This window comes from Athene noctua, chromosome 3, assembly GCF_965140245.1.
Source record: "Athene noctua chromosome 3, bAthNoc1.hap1.1, whole genome shotgun sequence".
Lineage (NCBI taxonomy): Eukaryota > Metazoa > Chordata > Aves > Strigiformes > Strigidae > Athene > Athene noctua.
The window spans coordinates 24352337-24371680 of record NC_134039.1 but is presented as its reverse complement, the minus strand read 5'-3'; the positions used below and the strand labels follow the sequence as shown (position 1 = coordinate 24371680).

The 19344-nt window shown below is 38.7% G+C and overlaps 1 protein-coding gene across 6 annotated transcripts in view; it reads right to left on the bottom strand.

Moving 5' to 3' along the window:
• The window catches only part of ST8SIA1 (ST8 alpha-N-acetyl-neuraminide alpha-2,8-sialyltransferase 1), a 208918-nt gene that overhangs the window by 67141 nt on the left and 122433 nt on the right, over positions 1–19344 (bottom strand). For 2 of the 6 annotated variants that reach the window (XM_074902309.1, XM_074902313.1), the window contains 2 exons: positions 16866–17320; positions 375–4496 (listed from right to left, as the gene is read on the bottom strand). In XM_074902309.1, coding sequence (XP_074758410.1) covers positions 4378–4496; positions 16866–17320 — 574 coding nt within the window. In that variant the 3' untranslated portion in view covers positions 375–4377. Of the gene's footprint in view, positions 1–374; positions 4497–12041; positions 12118–15050; positions 17321–19344 lie in introns of those variants that run through there. The other 4 variants (XM_074902311.1, XM_074902312.1, XM_074902314.1 and 1 more) reach the window with 4 other exon arrangements.

Sequence of the window (19344 nt, the reverse complement as noted above, 5' to 3'; positions counted from 1 at the left end):
CAAGTGGTTAACACTGAATGGCAAAGCCATGATCTACCATAGATGGGTTATCAGATTTTTTTAATTGCTTTTTCTAACAATACATGTTAAAACAGTTGAAGCCTTCAAACTAAGTATTTTCTAATAACTTGAATGAAACAATTTTTGAGATCTAGACTGTAAAAAGGACTCTGAAAAACACATTAGCCCAGGATAAAAATGCTCAGTTATAGGATTGTAAAAGAGAATGTGATAGAACTATTTTGAACTTTGTGTTTTCTCTCCCATGCATATTTTCAGTCTCATCTCCTTACTGGAAAACATTACACTCACTTGATTTTCAAGTACTTTGTTTTATTTTAAAAAACTTATTTTTAAAATTTAAACACCACACACAGAGTCAGATGACGATTTGGCATACACAGTTGTATTTTATTTTTAGTGTCATGACAGATAATTTCTAAAACAGGGATTCTGAATAGCTATTTCTCATAATCTTTTTCTTGTAGTAAGCCTGTATACACAGTAAAAGAATGTTCCCTTTCTTGGGAAAGTACTTTATCTCTTATGAAATACTTCTGTATAATAACATGGGTATAGATTAATTTCAACAGGTACATCTGTAAGTATCACCAGTTTTAATTCTAAATAGTGAATACAGAGTTCTGCGAAATCTATGCATATATCCTGTCTAAAAGTTATGTGGAATCTTTTTTGCAGAATTTTTCTTTGGCAGTATATACATGTGCTTGACTATTTTTTAACCATTTTGCACGTTGTCTACATTGCTGGCACTGATTAAGAAAACCCTATATTTTTTTTCTCATTAATAGATACACAATAAAGGAAAAGTACAAAATTGATGAACTGACAGATCAAGATGTTGAAAATACTACAGTGATCTTTTTGAAGACTGGATCAAATTAGGTTGACAGGGACTAAAACACTTTACAGTCTTATTCCTGTTAAATGCCTACAAAATAAAATGAGTCTGTAGCAGGGTGGACCAGAGCTAATGATTCCATCTCACAGTATCGTTCAAGGTAATGAAATTAATTCTTTTTCTTCTTTAGACAAAAACCCCATGCAGATCTTTTCACAGAAGCAACTGGGTCCTAATATTCTTTATAAAAAAATATCCATATGGATGGGGTTTCCATTTAAATCTCTTTAGTCAGAAGCCTACTTCAGGTACCTTAAGCCTTAAAGCAATTCAACCCAAAATGTACGCAGAAATTAAATAGAATATTTACATCAAAGAAAACACAAAACTAATATGTTCTAACTCTAAATTTTATTTTCAGTTGCTAAATTCACCAGACCTGCAGATCTTGAGGTTGTCAGGGAAGAGGCTAAAAGCTGGAGATGAGTAAGGTCTGATTTGACAACAACTGAAAATAGTGAAAAAAACTCTCATAATTTAACATCCATAAGATTCTAAACCTTCTATCTCAAAAATAAAGAAGTAGGACCAGAAAGACTGCAGGAAAGAACAACAGGGATAATCACAGTTACTAGATGGCTTTCATTTAAAACAATAACTAAATAGGCTAGAGAGTCTTAGTTTGGAGAAGATTCAAGACCTTTGGCCTGATAGATAGAGAAAAAGTTGCACTACATGATGGGAAGTTAATTACCACACTGAATGGGCAATACAGGAAGATGCTTTATGAAGTATCACTTTAATCAAGATGGATGTAATGCAACTTCTCATGGTTGTGGTATACTTCAAATATTCTCTAACCAGCTATGGCAAAGCAAAATGTCATGGTGACCTGTGACTAGCATTCAACTGGATGAACTTCTATAGACAGGGCAGATAATTTCCTTCAAGACTCCAATTTTCTCTGCTGGCATTTTTCAAAATACATTAAAAATATTTTACCTTAATATCTGTGAGACTGGGAAGAATTAGTCCTTGTTAACAGCAGCAATTTGACAAAGTGGTTAATCAGTTAGAGGGGGTAAGCAGGCAATCTGTAGCAGAGATCACATGTGAACCCTTTTCTCCTAAATCCTATGCATCTTCTCCTGAAAACCTTTACCTGAAGTTACTCATGTTACACATAAGCTGCTTTTGTGATCATTAGAAAGATGGCATATGCTGTACATCATCTGCTACCTGATGAAGGCTAAAATCTCTTTGTTGTTGAACAGGCTTAAGCAAACTTTCCACAGCCAACTGGTAGATCCCTGTGATGCAACAACTTCATAAATCTTCTAAATAGTCAGGCACAATTGCACCAGATGGGAACATCTCCCATACGCATTAGCACCACAATACTTACGCTGCAATTCCTACTGACAGCTGGTCTTTTAATTCAGGAGTGTATTTTTTTACCAGACATCCAGATCAAGCAACAGAAGATGTGTAACGCTTCTCTAAAATGCCATGAAGAGGTGAAGTGGGAAACCACGTATAGGAAACAGGTACTCACAAGCCAAAGTGCTTAAGTAACACCCTCACCAGGCACTCCGTGTTGGGTATGTGACAGTGAGCTGGAAATGTGGGTAGAAAAGTATTTAAAGTGAGATACTAAGATGATTTCCTGCACTGGGTAGGTTTCTCTTGTCCCAGCAGCAACCTTCCCTACGCCATTCAAGCATGTCCTGCCAAAGCCAGATGGAGGGAGTCTGAGGCACTGATATGTTGACGTTTTGCCTTTCCACAGAACATTTCCGTACAAATTAGCTTATCGACTATTCAGCCCAAACAAGTGGACCAATTTGAGTGCAGAACAGAAACTTCTTTGACAAAATGCCCGTATCTCCTTGGGATTCTTGTATGCACCTAAAGTTGTGTTTCTGGGTTGTTCTGGGAAGGTAAAATTGTTCAGGTTCAGCCTCAGGTTAATTCTCAGACTAACACTGCAGGTAAATTTGTTTCACTGACTAAGCTACAAAGAAAAGGAATTCAGTAAGGAGAATAACTAGAAATATCAGATGAGGACATGACTTTAAATCTTGACATGACAATAGACTATGCAGGACAACATAAAGAGGAAGAAGAAATGACCTTGATTGTTTGGACATACTGAGTTAGAGAATGGGGAAAAGAGAAGAAAAAGAAGCCCCACAAATACTATTTTCATTTCTTAAAATGGACATATTTATTTGTTAAGATAATTAAATAAAAATTATAAATAACATAATAGTTACCTTTGAAAAATTCCATCAAAATTAAACAAAACAATTAGCCTGTTCCTCCTGATTATGCTCATTAAGACTGCAGCTATGAAAAAAAAGCATGGACTACTATAAAATTGAGATTTGTTTCTGTCCACTTGCACAAATATTATAAATAAAACTTTCCTTATAAAAATCACATGAGATGCTTGTGGCGTATTTTGTAAAATGTGACTAGAAAAAAATGAGATACTGTTAATAAATAATACATTCGTTAACAAAGCAATTTTTGCTATTGAGACACATCTAGACATTTTGGGGTACAGTCACTATGAAATCACCTGAAAGAGAGACATTCTTCAACAGAGCACTGCACAGTACTTGAAAATGAACAGATTGTACTGACATAATAGAAAATACATTATTGCCAGGCAAAGAAATATAAACCCTTAGTCCTTGTAACAGTGTCAGCCAACAGCAAACATTTGCTACATTGGAGAGAATTAGATCAAAGCCCTAATCACAAGACTCTAAACAACAACATGCGTTGTGATGTTTAACACACTCCATACAAGTACCTTTGCCCCTAAGTGTGCCAAAATGTTGGTGATTCAAGGAGATGTTTACCCAAGTGCTCACATCATTTTGACACAACATCCAGCCTGTAAAGCTTACATACACCATAAATGATACAATAAATATTACATGCCAGTCACTGGAGATAAAACAAAACCATGGAATTATGCAACCTCAGAGGCATAACGGTTTGCCATCTCAATACATTGAACTACCACATTACCATCACATTTTTCAATAAACTGTGCAAGATAAGGAATGCAAATCAAAGATCTAGACTTACACAAGGGCAAAATTCACCAGCTAACACTGACATCCCACATCACATCACTCCTTTGGAAATATTGTGTGAGAGCAAAAATGGCCTAGTCCATAGAGACAGGAGACACCTTGCACCTGTCCTGCGTGGGCTACTGTATACCAGCATTACTATAAACCACAGACTGATCCCAAATCAGCTTGTTTTCACCAAACACTGAACTCCTTCCAAACATGTTTGTGGTATGGTATGTTTCACCACTGCTTCAAGCATCGCTTGCTTGAGCACTCCAGCAGGAGGAACGCTCATCACCAGCCTTGCAGATAGAGTCAGCTACAAAGCAGGAGGTCTGAGATGTGCAGATGGTATGACAGGGAAGGTAAGAGCAGGGATCTTGCAGGAACAGGTGGAGGCAAGCAGAAGCCAATTGTGATCCTTCAAGCAATGCCTCCTGGGCTGTTTGCCTTCAAAACACCAGGGATTTGATATAACCCAGGTGATGAGCCAGCTGTGGGTTCCCAGGGAACGCTGTGACCGGGCAGGTATTTTAGAATCACTGTAACTCAGGGATAAGAGAACAAATGTCAGTCCCTCCTGAAATCACAGACTTCTCATTAATACCTCAGTCAGGTAAAAACAAAATTAATAATGTTGAAAAACATTTGCCTGGCCCATTTCTGTTCCAATCAAAACTCCTTTCTCAAGTTGTGTGCATGTCTGCGCCTACAAGAAACAGAACTCATGGCATTTTAGCTTGCACTTCATCTTCCAGCCATAAAGAAACAACAAACCATACCAAACTAGTCATTTATTTCCTGGCACAGGAACAGGCTATTGAATTCCATGGGCAGGAAACACATGGTATGGCATCATCAGTGAGCCCAACTGACCTCCCAGCGAGTGCAGCCCCATGAGCCCACATCTGGGAAGAAGTCTGATCTGCTGGAAATTCAAATAGGTCTTCCCTTACAATGCTGGAAGGAAGCATATTTAACTTTAGTAAGACAGCAATTTGTTTATTATCATCCTAACAAAGACAGCAGTTTGTTTATTACCATCCTAACAGTAAAGCTTACCAGAATCTGAGTCTGGTTGTAAAAAGGGTGATAGACAAAAGAGGATGTGGTTCACTGCAAAAACTGCTTTCCATTTCACTTCTTTTTTCAGTATTTTTACACTACAGAGCTCATACTAATAATCCACCTTATGGACATGACATTCAAATAAAAACACAGGTAGTCTTTTACATTCATCATCATCCGCATGCTACATTTCACAGTTCATTATCAAAGCAATGTACCACTCTATAAAAATATCACAGTGAGGCACCTTTAATTTCCTTCATATCTTTGTTTGTTTGCTTCTCTTTCAAACTTTCAGAAACAGCCAGATGGAACCAGCACTGAAACTAGTTAAAGCAAGGTGTGTGGTATGTGTAAGAAACAGAAAGGTTTAGAGGTCCTTAAAGGACTTCTACCATGAAGGTGGGATTGCTGTGTCACCTTGAACTGCCAGAGCTGGAGAAGATGACAATGACTCTACAAGATTTATCTTAGATACTTTACTTAGCTTAAATACATCTTTTTAAAAAACAAATCTAGGTTTCTAAATAAAAATCGGAGATATTTCTATCCTGTGCTCGAGGTGAAAAATCGGAATTTACAGCAAACTGCACATTCAAACTTCTTGCTCTTGACCTGTAAATGGCTAAAGCATGACATGAAAATGCTTTGCACTGTCTTCCCTTCCGCAACACCAGAGAAAGAGATTTATTTGATCACTACAGCTGTTGCACTTGAACTTTCTTCTGCTCTCAAGAGGGCCCAGACGCTGGCTGATTCATCCCTCAGCAGATGTCTCAGCTCCAGTGTGGTGCTGAGAGGCTGCAGTGTGGAGCGACCCAGCCAAGGGGAGCTGCCAGTACCCAGCTCTGGTGGTGAACTGCTCAGGATGTGAAAAGGCAGAGCAGGGGATGACATAACCATGCTCCATGAGTTTCCAGCTGGAAGACGACTACTCAGATTCAAAACTATCCTTCCCAGCAGGGCCAGCCAGGCTGGATGTGTTGGAGTAACTGGGTGCCCTGTGCCATGTGTCAGGCAGGAAGCACGCAGCAGCAAGCAGATGGCAGCGGCTCCTGATCAGCCCCCACCAAGTGAGGGCTGGGACCATGCTGTGTATTTCATCCTGGGGCTCACATTGCCTTCCGTTGCCCTGCTGACTCTCCTCTTGCCCGGGGGACTGTGAGCACCCAGCAGTCCCAGTACGACCCCAGACCTGTGTGCCAGCCTGGCCCCACTGCTCAGCACAAGGAGCAGCCCTGGCAGCACCGCTGAGCATCACCCAAAGCCCCAAGAGGTTCAGGAGCCAGGAGTTGCCCTCTGCCCTCAACACAGGTATTCAGCACAAACAAGACAAACCTAGTCAGTGGTTTTTAATGCCTTGCTTTCTCACCCAAACAGTTCTTCCTCAAGACGAGGATAAAACCCCCTTCATTTAAAATGCATACTAGTAAACTCTCCAGTGGAACAGAAACATTAATAAGTGCAACTCCTGTACATTACACATAATTTAGGTATTGGATGAGAATCTGAGAGATATTCACTGAGATGCAAACAAAAGAAAAAATGAAAAATAATAAGGTCAATGGAAAGAATACATGTACCAAAACCAAGAGGACAACTAGACTGATACTGATTGGAGTTGTTGATATCCCTGTCTTAGCTTGTAACTTTCATGTTTTCAAAACGAAAACAAAAGTTTTTTATTACCACAGTAGTTACAGGCAATTATTAAGAAGGTTTACTAAAGACTCCTTGTTTTTCACTGAGGTCAAAAGCAATTTTGGAAATGAATGTATATGTTATTGATGCCTGATTGACTGTGAGTGCACTAAGGTATTGCAAAGATTCAAGATTTGACTATGTGCAATTTAGGCTAAAGACCAAAGACACTTACAGCCAGACTGCGTTTTATGAAAATCAGAAGAATTTTCAGTTCTCAAAGACTTTTGATGGTTAAGAAGAAGATAATTTGACTAGATTTCATTTCTGATCATCATAATAGTGTTATGAAAACAAGATACTGTGCACAACACAGGAAAAAAGTGTAAGACCAACAATTTTAAGACAACTAGCATCTGAGACTAGAATTGAGCCTTAGATATAAATTGTCATTTAAAAAAAAAAAGATAATAAAGAAAGATTTCTTCCCTGCAAAAACTATCAGAAAAGAAAAATTTCAGTTGAATAGCAGGGGAAAAAAAATCATATCATTATATCAATAAAGTCTAACGAAGTTATTTGACAATGAATAGAAACATTAGCAGGCATCAGATCCATCACGGACAACAAATTACTTGAGGATATCTAGTTCCCAGATATAGCCAGTCAATGATGAGGCTTCACACTGTAGAAAAATCCTCTTTTCACTTTCACTTGGCTCATACAATATACTTGATGGAAAGAGCAGCACATGGATCACTTCTATGCAACTTGCTGAAACAAGGACATGATTTAGATCATTATTTGATTTCAGACTGTGACACCTTAGCACAGCAGATGTTTGCCTTACAAAAGCAACCAACAAATAGCATAAGCTACTCATGATCTACACTTGAAGAAAAAATCGGTACCTTACAGAATAGGAACTTTTAACTAGGTAGGATAATCTGGCATTACTTTAAAATACCTTAAAGTTTTCATAGGATGAATTCCCTCAAATTTGAGAATGGACAGCTGGTTAAAATCAAGAGAATTCTGTTGATTTGACAGGAGTCAGATGAGTAAAAGAGAGCAGAGAATTTGGCTTATAAACTGAAGGGCAGGGCAGAGAGAAGAAAACCTTATTTTCTCATTAAAATGTATGGCTTTTCACTTTCCTACAATGTACGAGTTATCTGAAGGTAACATCCTTATTGTACCTATTAACAATGAGGGTAGATTTTAACACAGAAGCATAAATTCATTCAGATATAAAGGTTTATCTGTTTGCTTGTTTTCACTGTTCAAAACAGATAAAACTTTATATTTCACAAAATTTCTGTTTTTTTCACTTTGCTTCCCAAGTATGAGTTAACTAACTTTCAAAACATCTAAGCTAAACATAACCTCCATTCACCTGACAGAAATCACTGCAGGAAGAAAGATTTTAAACATTCTGGGGTAACTGATATCAGAAATAATAAAGCCTCAATTTTAAATCTGAGTTAATACAGTAATTAGTACTAGGAAGACATGAAATATGGCATACAAGCTTGCCTGCACTTTGTATTAATAAACCTGAAGTGGATTATGTCTCTCTGTTACGTTTTTAGGTTTAGAGCCCAGAGGAAAGTTCACTGTAGTGCAGAGATTTTAATTAACTTGTGAATGCAGCAGGTTTCACGCCAGTACAACAAGAACTGAGGGACAGAGAAGCGAAAGAATGAAGACCAAACATCTGTTAACAACTTTAGATCCCAATTCAGCCAAGCATTTAAATACATGCTTGCATTCCTTTATCTTTACAAGACTGTGTCATCTTGTGTATTTATCTACTTTCTGATCTTTGTCTAGTTCTTTAGACACCAAGAATAAATGGCAGCACATAAACAGTAACAGATTTCATAAGATCTGAACCTCTGTCCTGAGATTGTTCTTCCTTTTTTGACTACATGGGGAGACTAACATTTAATTTTTTATCTAAGGACACCACACAGAGTAGTCTAAAATTGAAAGCTTTGCAGAAGTACAGACCTGAATACAAAGCTAGAAGTGCAGAACAACTTGAAAACCAGGGAAAGCACTCACATATGTCTAACAGAGTTTTTTCATTTATTAGTGTATTTTAGGAGAAAAAAAAAAAAAGCATCTTTTTCACATATAAAATTTCGTAGTTTTTTTTTTACACTAAATGGTTTTAAAGTAGCTCTTCAAGATACTAATCAGTGTTTGAGCTATAAACTTCAGGCTATCAGCTATTTTGTTTATATTTATATAATTGTGTGCCTATGTATTATTTAGGTAGTCTACAGAGACCTCTAAAAAGGGTAAATAAGAGTTCTGATCAACACTTCATTCCATTTTCAATGCAAGGTGAAGAGCAGTAACAAAAGAAAAATCTATTGTTTCTGCCTGTGCATGGAACAATTCTTGGAAATGCTTATGGGGTGGGAGTTTCAAGAGCACTGAATGCTGACCTAATCCAATATTGGCTCAATAGGCATTTCATTATTGATATAAATAAAACCAGTGTGTTTTCCAAGTCCTTGCCTTATGCAGCATCAGCCATTCACCTTCCAGTGACATCATCGTATATTCAAGTCTCATACTCAGATATGGATATTGGATATGAACAGGTCTCTTTACTAACAGGCCAAACCATGCAGCATGACCAAATGACACACTAAAGGACATATTTCAATGCTCATTTCACTTTTCAGTACATTCAAAGTCCAGTCTTTTATAATTATTCAACGTATGATCTTCAGGATCAAAGACCATGCTTGAAGAGCCCCTGCAGAACTAAGAAACACCACTAAGCATATGGGAGATATCAAGCAGGCAGAGCTGAGGCTAAAGTACCTCTTTTTATTGTCTATGCAGCACCCCGTGTGTCATCTGCTGAAACTCTACAGCTCAAGAGGTAGCAATCAACTCATGTTTGCAGGAGCCCTGCCAGACTACTCCAAAACAGAGGAAAGTTCCTCTGTTCACTCCTGAAAACCAGACATCTGTCAGTTTTGCTCCATATACTAAAAGCTATGGATATCTGAAAAGAAAATGTGTTCTTGAAAAAAAAAATTATTTTTCAGCACATGTAGGGATTATAAAAAAAGTGTTCAAGCATTTTCTACAAAAATTAATACATGCAGAGAAAAAAAAGAAGTTGTGATTACAGCACTCTCACAGCACACCAAGATCCTGGTTGAAGACATCTGAGCAGGGACCCAAATCTGGGTCTCAGTGCTCCAGATTATACTGTTCTAATCAAAATCTCTTTTCCTCTCTGCATCTATTTTCAGTGAAAATATTTCCTTTACTACCAAGTTAATCACCGTGACAAAGCTGCTCACAGAATATGTACATTCTCTAGTTTCCCAGTAAGAATTTAGCTTAAAATATATTATGCATCTGTAATCGCTCCCTTCCAATAAACGGAAAATGATGCAACTCATCTTTACTATGGGCCCCATCTGAGCAAAACAATTAATTGAATATGCAATTAGAAATCAACAGGAACTACTGAAAAGGCACTTCAGTGTTTTACTGAACACCAGTTTATTCATAAACTCAGAGAACAATTACTTGTGGTCTTGCCTTCTTATACTCACGTTGGATTCACTCAGAATAGTTAAATCTCATCTAAAAGAAAAAAAGGGTTTAACTTGGAATGTGAAGACACCAAGTAACACAGCAAATTCCAGGTGGTCTGAGTGCTAAAGGTTCACTTGCCTTAGAGAGACCCAGGCAGGATAAATATTCAGCTCAACAGAAAGCTGACCAACTCAATAGCAACAAGGAGTACATGTAGATTATTTTAAGATGCAGATTTAATAGGCCCTTCTGAGACTTGCCAGGGATCAAAAGTGTTTCAGAGGAAGAAGCAGCCTGGTCTCCAAAGGGATGAGCTGCCATCATTTCCACTAAGCCCAGCACTTCTGACTGTGAAGTAGGGGAGGGCTAACCTTGCCACAGGTAATTATCTAGGACCTGGTCTCCAACAGCACTTGCTGAATTGTATCCACGGCAGATCTGAACAGAGCCACTCCGGTAAATGCCAAGTCCCAGCAGCAGTCAACAGCCTTACCCTTATATGCTACTGCTCTGAATGTACCTGCTGCCCTGAATGTACCCCACTGCCTTCACATGGTTGAGGACTACTTGCTGTCCCTAAGTGCAAGCGGCACGCCAGGGTTGGCTGAACTCAACACACAGCTGAACTCCTCGGACTGGGCCAGCATCATCCACACGGACTACTGGGAGTGGGTCACTGTGCTGCACCCCCTGCTCCATGCAGTGCCTGAGCACTGGCTAGGGCAGCACTGGTGGGTGCCTGACAAAGCCACAGCAGTACGCTCACAAGCAAACTATACAGAACTAGGGAAAACACTTAAGGCTGTGCTCTGCCCTGCACAGCTTAGGCCTGCAGACACAGCTAGGGTGTTTTCAAAATCCCGCAGAGACCTCTGAATGCAGCCCATGTACAGATAAAGCATGAATCACCAACTGGAGGTGCCTGTCTCTCCTGACTGTAGAGAGAACCTATGCAACCATTTTCAATTAACAACTTTTTCTTTTTTTTTTTTTTTTTTTTACAGCTGGAAAGACAGAGTGAGATTAATTTTTAAGTATATGCATTAAGCTGAAGAGGCTGAATACACTAGGGCTTAACCTACTGTAATAAAAACTGAAGAAAATGAATAATCAGGGAGGAAAACCTAGCTGTTTAAGTTCTCATTGCTGCCAAAGAAATACCAGCTAGGGAGAATAGGTTAAGCCTCCTGTTGGGTATTTGTGTTACACTTTAGAAAACAGGTTTGCTAACATTTAGCAAAAAGGACAGTAAATCTTTTAATTGTTCTGTTCAAAAAGTACCAAAGCCTCAAACATCTGATAGATTCGAAGTGACAAAATCCTGGAATTCAAGGAAAGAGAAGCAATTTTACAACAATTGCTTTGTAAAACACAGTCTTCTTCCATCTTTTTTCCATTCTCCAATGATGAAATTATCAACACCTAACTGAAGTCGTATTTTCAATTTGGAGCCTACTCTTGTTTGATTTATCAACATTTCAGAAGAAATGGTTCAAAATGACAATATATATTAACTACATTATGTTTGACTTTTAAAATCTCACTTTAACCCCAAGGAGGATGGTCATCAGGAAGGATAGAGCAGAAATATTCTTTAGGATGACTTCTTGGGGCACAAATACAAGTTCAGATCATCCCAGAGGGAGATGATGACATGACATTAGGAGCAGGTCCCATTAGGGAGGTCACAGCACACCAGGACAGCTCCATCCCCCAAACAGCCACGGAACCAGGAAACAGGCATTTCTGGACAAGGTCTGATGAATTTTGCTTACTAAGGAAGTATCAGATAACAGAAATCTCACCATATAATTTTATGAAGGAGATGATGACTCAGGATAATAGCTGGTTAGTCCATTTCATATTTGTGTTTTGAGAGGCCTGGCAGGAGAGAAGGGAAAGACAGGTTTTTCATCATCATTCTCTGTAACATTGTATTTCCCTTTCTGTTTAATTAGTTTCCCCTCCTCTTTGCTGCCATCCTGCACAAAACCATCGGTAGGTCATAGGCAGTCCATTTTTCACAGACATTACCAGACAAAATGTCCTACAGTTGCTTAGAACTGTGGATTTTTATCAAGAATTGCTACACCCTGATTTGTTATACCACTGATTTGATCTTCTTTTTTTCCAGCATCATTCAACTCTTCAAGAACTGCCTGACCTTCATATAACCTGGACTTCTTCCAAAACTCCAGTGAGCTGAAGAAAAGAACCAAAGCAGGCAGCAAATGGTGAGACAGCAATCACCTCCTTCACCATCCTCACTTCTAGACCAAAAGTTTCCTCATTCATGTTCTCCTTATTAATTACAGGCAAGGGTGAGCCACTTATTAAACCAGTTTCCATGAAGATGTTTAGAGGAAGGGGTTTCTACATAACTACCACAGTTCAGACATTGTTTAAAAAAGCAGATCCTTTGCTTAGTTTCAGCTCCCACAGAGGTACAAACTCAGCAGGGTATGTTATGACACCATTTTGATGAAGCTAACAAAAAGGTGAAAGTAGTCAAGTTAACAAAATGGCCAATATTTCTACATTCTACAATAGCTAAGCTGTAACAGAGGCTTGGACCTTTGACTTTTTTATGTGGTTCACCCCAAACTTGGTTTCTTCATTTCAACAACAATATAAAAATACAATATTCATAAATAAGAGTCCTTAGTATTATAGCAAGGTCTGTGCCAAAATTATATGTTTTTATTCTCATGAGCACATACACCCCTTCTCTATGATTTTAGTTTGCTGGCTTCTGTTTTGCTTGTTTGTTTTAGAAGGAGCTCCAAGGGCTCATAATCAACAGGAAGAAGTTTTTGAGGAAGTTCAAAAATCAGTCTTGATTTACTCAGAAAGAAAATACACCCCCAAAAGATTACATCTAGGATGACTTCAGTCCATACACAGCTCCTGAAAAGGAATTTAATTTATTCTACTTATAAATGTGGGGCAATGCTTCCTATACAGAGCAATGATTCCAGCACTTCTGTACCTTGTCACCTCTATGATAAAATTAATAACTAGGACTATTAACAAATAATTTGGCCAGTGTGAACTCCTTTTTATTGAAGATGAATTGCAGTAGCTTTCAACCTGGCAAAGACTTATGCAGCTTTAGTTATCAGAGAAATTCAGGGACTGACAGTGGAGATAGAGAATCTAGAGTAGGGAATTTCACCAACAAAATAGACGTTAAGATTTCAGTTCACTTCAAGGAAAATATAGTAACACAAGCAATGAGATTTGATTAAGGGTATTGCCATTAATGGACATCAATCAACAGGTAAATGCTTCATGGATATAATCACTCAGACCAAAGTTTGCCTTGACTGTGAGATACTGATTTCTCATGGTTAACACTTAGTACAGTTAGCCTCCCGGATTCGCTTGTGCCTGTCTTTAAGTATGGTCCTATCCCATGGTGTGACATCCGTCCTGAAGAACAATACAACTTCAGTCCCTTGAAGGCAATGCTATATTTCACATCAATGATCCTATACATAGACCCCCTCCACTCCTAGATTTAGACAAGGCAAGCTTCATGCTGAGCAGCAGCAGGGACAGAATATATCCACCCCAACATTTCTGCCAGGCAGTTGCCACTCTCATGTTCCCAGCTGCTTTACTTTTTTTTTTTTTTTTTTGTGACTGCTCTTACCACAAAACAGTTGCAGTACTCTCCTGCATACCTTTTTACTAGCTGGGCAAAAGGCTGATTGCTGGCCAGTGTTTGCATGGAATGACAAGTCAACCAGCTAAAACAAATTTTGCTCTCTCAAAAGGGGCACTTATTTTCATTTCTCTTCTTTCTTCAGCTGTCAGTTGCCCGGAAGTTATAGAAAATTATTTATCCTTGAAGCCTTTACTTCCCCATTAAATGTGGTTGTTTTTGTAAGATGCAGTTATATTCACTACACATAAACATGAACAGAGACAGAATTATCAGCTTCTCCAACATCAGTTATACATCACGGGCAGCCTGGGTCCCTCCTACCCCCATAATTTTTTGGAAGCTATCTACCTGAAAACACCAGGACTGCAGACATCAGAAGGGACTCACAAAGACCACAGGCTACAGGTTCTATCTGCCTCGGTCTTACAGAGGTGGGGAATACAACATCTCCAGATACCCAGGGCACCGGTTGAACATGAACAAGCCAGACATTATGAAACACTTCATAGAGTTTTCCTTCAAAAACACATGTTTTTCTCTTGTTCTTCTAATCTGCTTATTTTCTCAAGACATGGAAAAAGGATTACCAAAGGGCTGGACAGCCATCAGCAAGGTTCAGAACTAAATTCCCAAGTATTGGTAAAAATACAAACAAATGACTAGCGAAGAAGCAGTTCCCCATACTCTCCTTATTCCCTCCTCCCCCCCAAGGAAATGCTTGGCATCCTGCTGAAGTGCCATTTTTGCACACCATATTTTGACTGTTGTTCTCATAGATATTATCTTTAAAGCACTAAAAAGTGCAAAACTTGATGCGTACAATACAGGCCCCTCCAAGAAAGGCGGCTCTGTAAAACTCTCCCATAACAAGCACTAAAGAAAGTATTTTACTTTCAAACCCTTCCTTACTGAGTACCCACATCACAGATTAAATAAACATAATGAAAGGGAATGAACTATCAAGTGATGTTTCATTAGTGTGTTGACTGTGCTTTTAACAAAAATATGGACAAAGTGGGTTATAGAAGCACATTTGGATTTTATCAGAACAGTCTCTAGAATGCTATTTAATCCAAATCTCCACATAACAGTTTAGCCCTGCCCTGTAATCCTATGGAACAGTACCCACTTTATGCTTGGAATATCCATATTTAGAAAGAAGATTTTATTATGAAACATAGGTTTAAAAAGAAAAACATTATTTTTTTTCCCCGTGTCCCACATAGATAGTCGAATTATTCATATTTAAAGAAGAGCCATGGAATTTGCCTTTTTTTTTTTTTAATTATATCTATATAACTTGCAGCTGGTAGTCTGCAAAGAGAGACGTCTAACATGTGACAGGATACATCCCCCAGAATACTAGTACTTTGGAGCTATAACAGGTAGCACAGGAAATTGTTATGAAAACTTAATGACAGTATTGTTGTTTCAACACTTTGACTAGAATTTCAGCTACTAATGATGGAAGGATAAGAAAGAGAACCCTGATCTGCATTTTTAAAATTAATGGTGATAACATCTTGCACCTAAAATTGCACCGTGGACTGAGCTGGTATTCTCTTCTTGCCATACAGTGCTAAACCAAAGCAAACAAACAGACAGATTTCTCATTTACAGAACCATCTGCTGCACAAGTAATAACCCAAAATAAAACAGTCCTTCAGGCGCTGCGCTGGCCAGAGCAGCACGCTTGCGATGTGCACACGGACATCATTCACCCGCTGCGAGGAGAGAGGCTGCCTTACATAATGGCCTGCCGTTTTCTTTTTTTCTTTCTGTCTATGCAGCTTTTCAGTGCTCCCAAAGGCTGTTTTATTTTTCAGACTATCTTTAACCAGAGACAAGTACAAATCTTTAAGGCTAACATTACAATCCAAGCAGAAAAGCTAGTCACACAAAGAGAAAGGATTTTCAAAGCTTCGATTAATTTTAAATGACACATTCATTTCTGCAGTTTTTCTGTTATAAGCAAATGAACCTCATTCTGCATTCCACTGAACACCTCAAATCCCCTTGACAGACAATGAACATCTGGAGTCCAAATGAATACAGAATGAATCCCTAAGGCTGTAGAGCAAAACAGGTCAGTAACCATCCCTACGTCAAAAGTCACTGTGGAAATCTTGCAGCAGGTCAACTGAAACCAGGCTGCATTTCACTACTGGTTTTATAACACGTTTTATTTTCAGACCAACTTCCCTTATCTATCTTTTGCCTACAGTTCAGCATTAGCATAGCTGTAAGTGCAATGACCTAAACTCTCCTGACAAAACTAACAACAGGTAGCTAGGCATTCCTAGGACATTATTCTAACCAGATTCTTAGCATCCTTCGCTCTCCCAAGAGTTAGAGGAGTGGATGGTACTCTGCTCCTGGGGCTTTTAAGACTTTCCTTTTCCTTCCATTAAGTAAAAAAAAAAAAAAAAAAAGGGAAAGAAACAAAGTTAACAACACGCACATGCTTTCCTACACACACACCCACTCCCAAATGGAGGGGAAAAAAAAGCAAAACGGAAAGTTTTACAAGATGCCAATCTCGAATGAAATGGATTTTTGAACAGACAGTCATATTTGGCACTGTCAGCAAAAGCTTGTGGGTGGCCCTGTGTCTCTCCGAGACTTAATGCCCTTTTAACATTAGTCATTTAAAAATGTCCCCAGAAAGTTCAGCTGTGCTGCTTCTGATATTATTTTCACAATGTTGCTGAATGGACTCGATGGAGAGATTTGCTTTCCCCTACCCCAGTTCCATAAAGCACTACACATTAAGGACGTATTCCATTTGGCCTTCAAGTAGTATTTTTATGGTCCATACTGATCCATGATTATTTTCCCTTTAAAAAGAATCAACAGAAAACAGAACTCTCTTCGGAAAGTATGGAAATTGAGAACTATTGGATCTCCCAAAACAACTCCTATGATCCTCAGGCAGAAGACTGGGTAAAAGGGTCCTCACATGGTTCTAGCTGCATTCTCAGTACACCACTTTTATGAAGAAACCAGAGTTGTAGAAATTCCTCCGGCATGGCATGGAATCCGGAATCAGGCAAGACATTGTCATAGTAATGATGGCTAATAAACTTCCCATGCAGGTCCACTGAGAACGGCCAGAAGCCATAAATTGTTACTTCTTCACACAGACCAAGGGCAGCACTGACTAGGAAAAGTCCTGTGGAAAGGCGTTTGGCATGGATACCTTTGCTCTTCCAGAACTTGCCAATGTCACGCAGGAAATTGGGGTTGGCAAAAAGGACCGCCTGCTTGGCACCGAAGTCCTCCAGGGTGTAATAGACACGTAGGGAGGGTCCTGTCCCCGTCTTCATCGAGAAGGCTGGCATGTAGATGTAGCTGTGGTTATACACCTTCACGCTGTCCACAAATGCTTTCCGAGACCACAGCAGATTTTGGAACCTGTAGAATAACAGAGAAAAACAAGTTGATCACACATAGGTTTTCACAGTCATTTCAAAACCCAGCTAAAAGCACACATACAATTACCTGCACACCTTTCTCAAGCCCAGAGAAAGTCCAGACAAACTCCTGACTGTCTGACACTGCCTCTCTTCTAAAAACATAAACCTGAATAGACAGTTGAAAACTATCTGGTATATTGCTAACTCCAAAATCAACAAATGTTTCTGATTTCATCTTCTCAAAAAACCCATAATGAACACTGGCAGTCTTCCTGAAAATCAATAATTTTTACTGCCATTCTTCTTTCTGCCCAAAAGCCATCTTATATTTTCAGGCACAGGAATCTAGAAGAAATTTTAAAGTCTGTGTTCTTGTTCCTTAAGGGCATACGAAAAAAAAAAATCAAGTTACATGCTGAACAAGTAATACTGAGCAATATTTAAATAGAAACTTTGGACTTAAACTTTTAAGAATTGTTTTTGTTATGCCTGTTTAGCAATTTTGGTTGTGCTACCACAGTAGTTAATTCTCATTCTGGAACTGAGAGAAATCTCAAAGAACATACTTTGTTACAAACAACTAAAACAGAAATCAATGAATTGTTCTGGTTAAGTGGCACCACAAAAATCTAGCCACAGGCACCAAACAATAGTCAGAGCTGGTGTTTAAGATGGCATGATTTACACACTGAGTAGGTTTAAAAGCAGCTGGTATCTGTACCATGCAAGTTAAGGGAGCAACTAGTTGGCAGCTATGAGGAGGGCAATATGTATATACAGATTATTTCTCTAATATGATGGGTCTTCTCATCTCTTGATGTAAAAACAACATCAGGCTACTATTTGTTAAATTTCCAGTATGTATTTGCTGATGTCTATTTTGTCCATGATGTTACTTATATACTACTCCAAAACCAGTATTCTGTCAGACTATAACCTTTCCTTGACATATGCTTCTGGATATGCCAAGATGAGTAAGACATTTGGCAGGAAATCCTAGGCCATTCACAAACACCAAAATGTGCACTGATGTTTGACATGTCCTGACGTCTGAAACTAAATGAATCACGTCTCAGTAAAATGTTAAAAGTATCCTAAATATGTATCATTGCATGTAACTGATTTGGAGGTCAGCCAGAGCCATGGGCAAAATCCATTATCTAAACCACAAAATTGCAGAGTAACAGAAGCACTCGCTGTCCTGGGGTGCAGACTGCACTGGAGGATACTTTTGCCTGAGAAATCACTATGATTTTACTCACAATAATCTGCTTTCTTCTTAGAGTCCACACAATCTTCAGAATGCCACTAATCCCTCCCCACCTTTACCACATGACAGTATCTATAGCCTTCAGCGCGCAGGCAGTTTACTACATTAAAAGCCACTTCTGCACAAGCCTCACATGCACTCCTTTCATTGCAGCTGGGTGATCTCTAATTTTTATCTCAAAAAAACTATCCCTTGCTGCTGCCCCCTCGCTCTAAGCTTCCTGCAGCTAAGGCAAATGTGTGACTGATTTCAGTCATGCATCCAGCAGAGGAGTCAGGACAAGAAAGTTGAGACAGCAGCACTGGATTTTTTTTCTTTTCTGTGGGGCAGGTAGAGAGATAGGTATAAGAATACCCTTCTCAAAGGGTTATGATGAGATCAATTTTGTATACAGACATCTGTGAAACATCAGCAAGATTCACACACAGCAAGATACACAGGTTTAAGTAGGATGCCAGAAATTTCAGCTGAAACAGCTTCCAACAAAAAATACAGCTTTTTGAAGTCTTTGTTTGCAGAAAACTTGAAATATTCCTAATAAGTTGAAAGGTTTTGTCAACATTTTCAACATGCAATATTTGGTCTCCTGATTTGCTATGAGTTTCTTTCAAAATTTCCTTCAAGAGGAATTAGAATAAAGCTATTTTGAAACAAATGCCCTGAAATCTGCCTTGGTCTTCATTACTGTTTTGCTCTGCAGATCTGCTCCTACTGCATGGAAATATCTGCTAATGTAGACAAAGCCTCTGTCT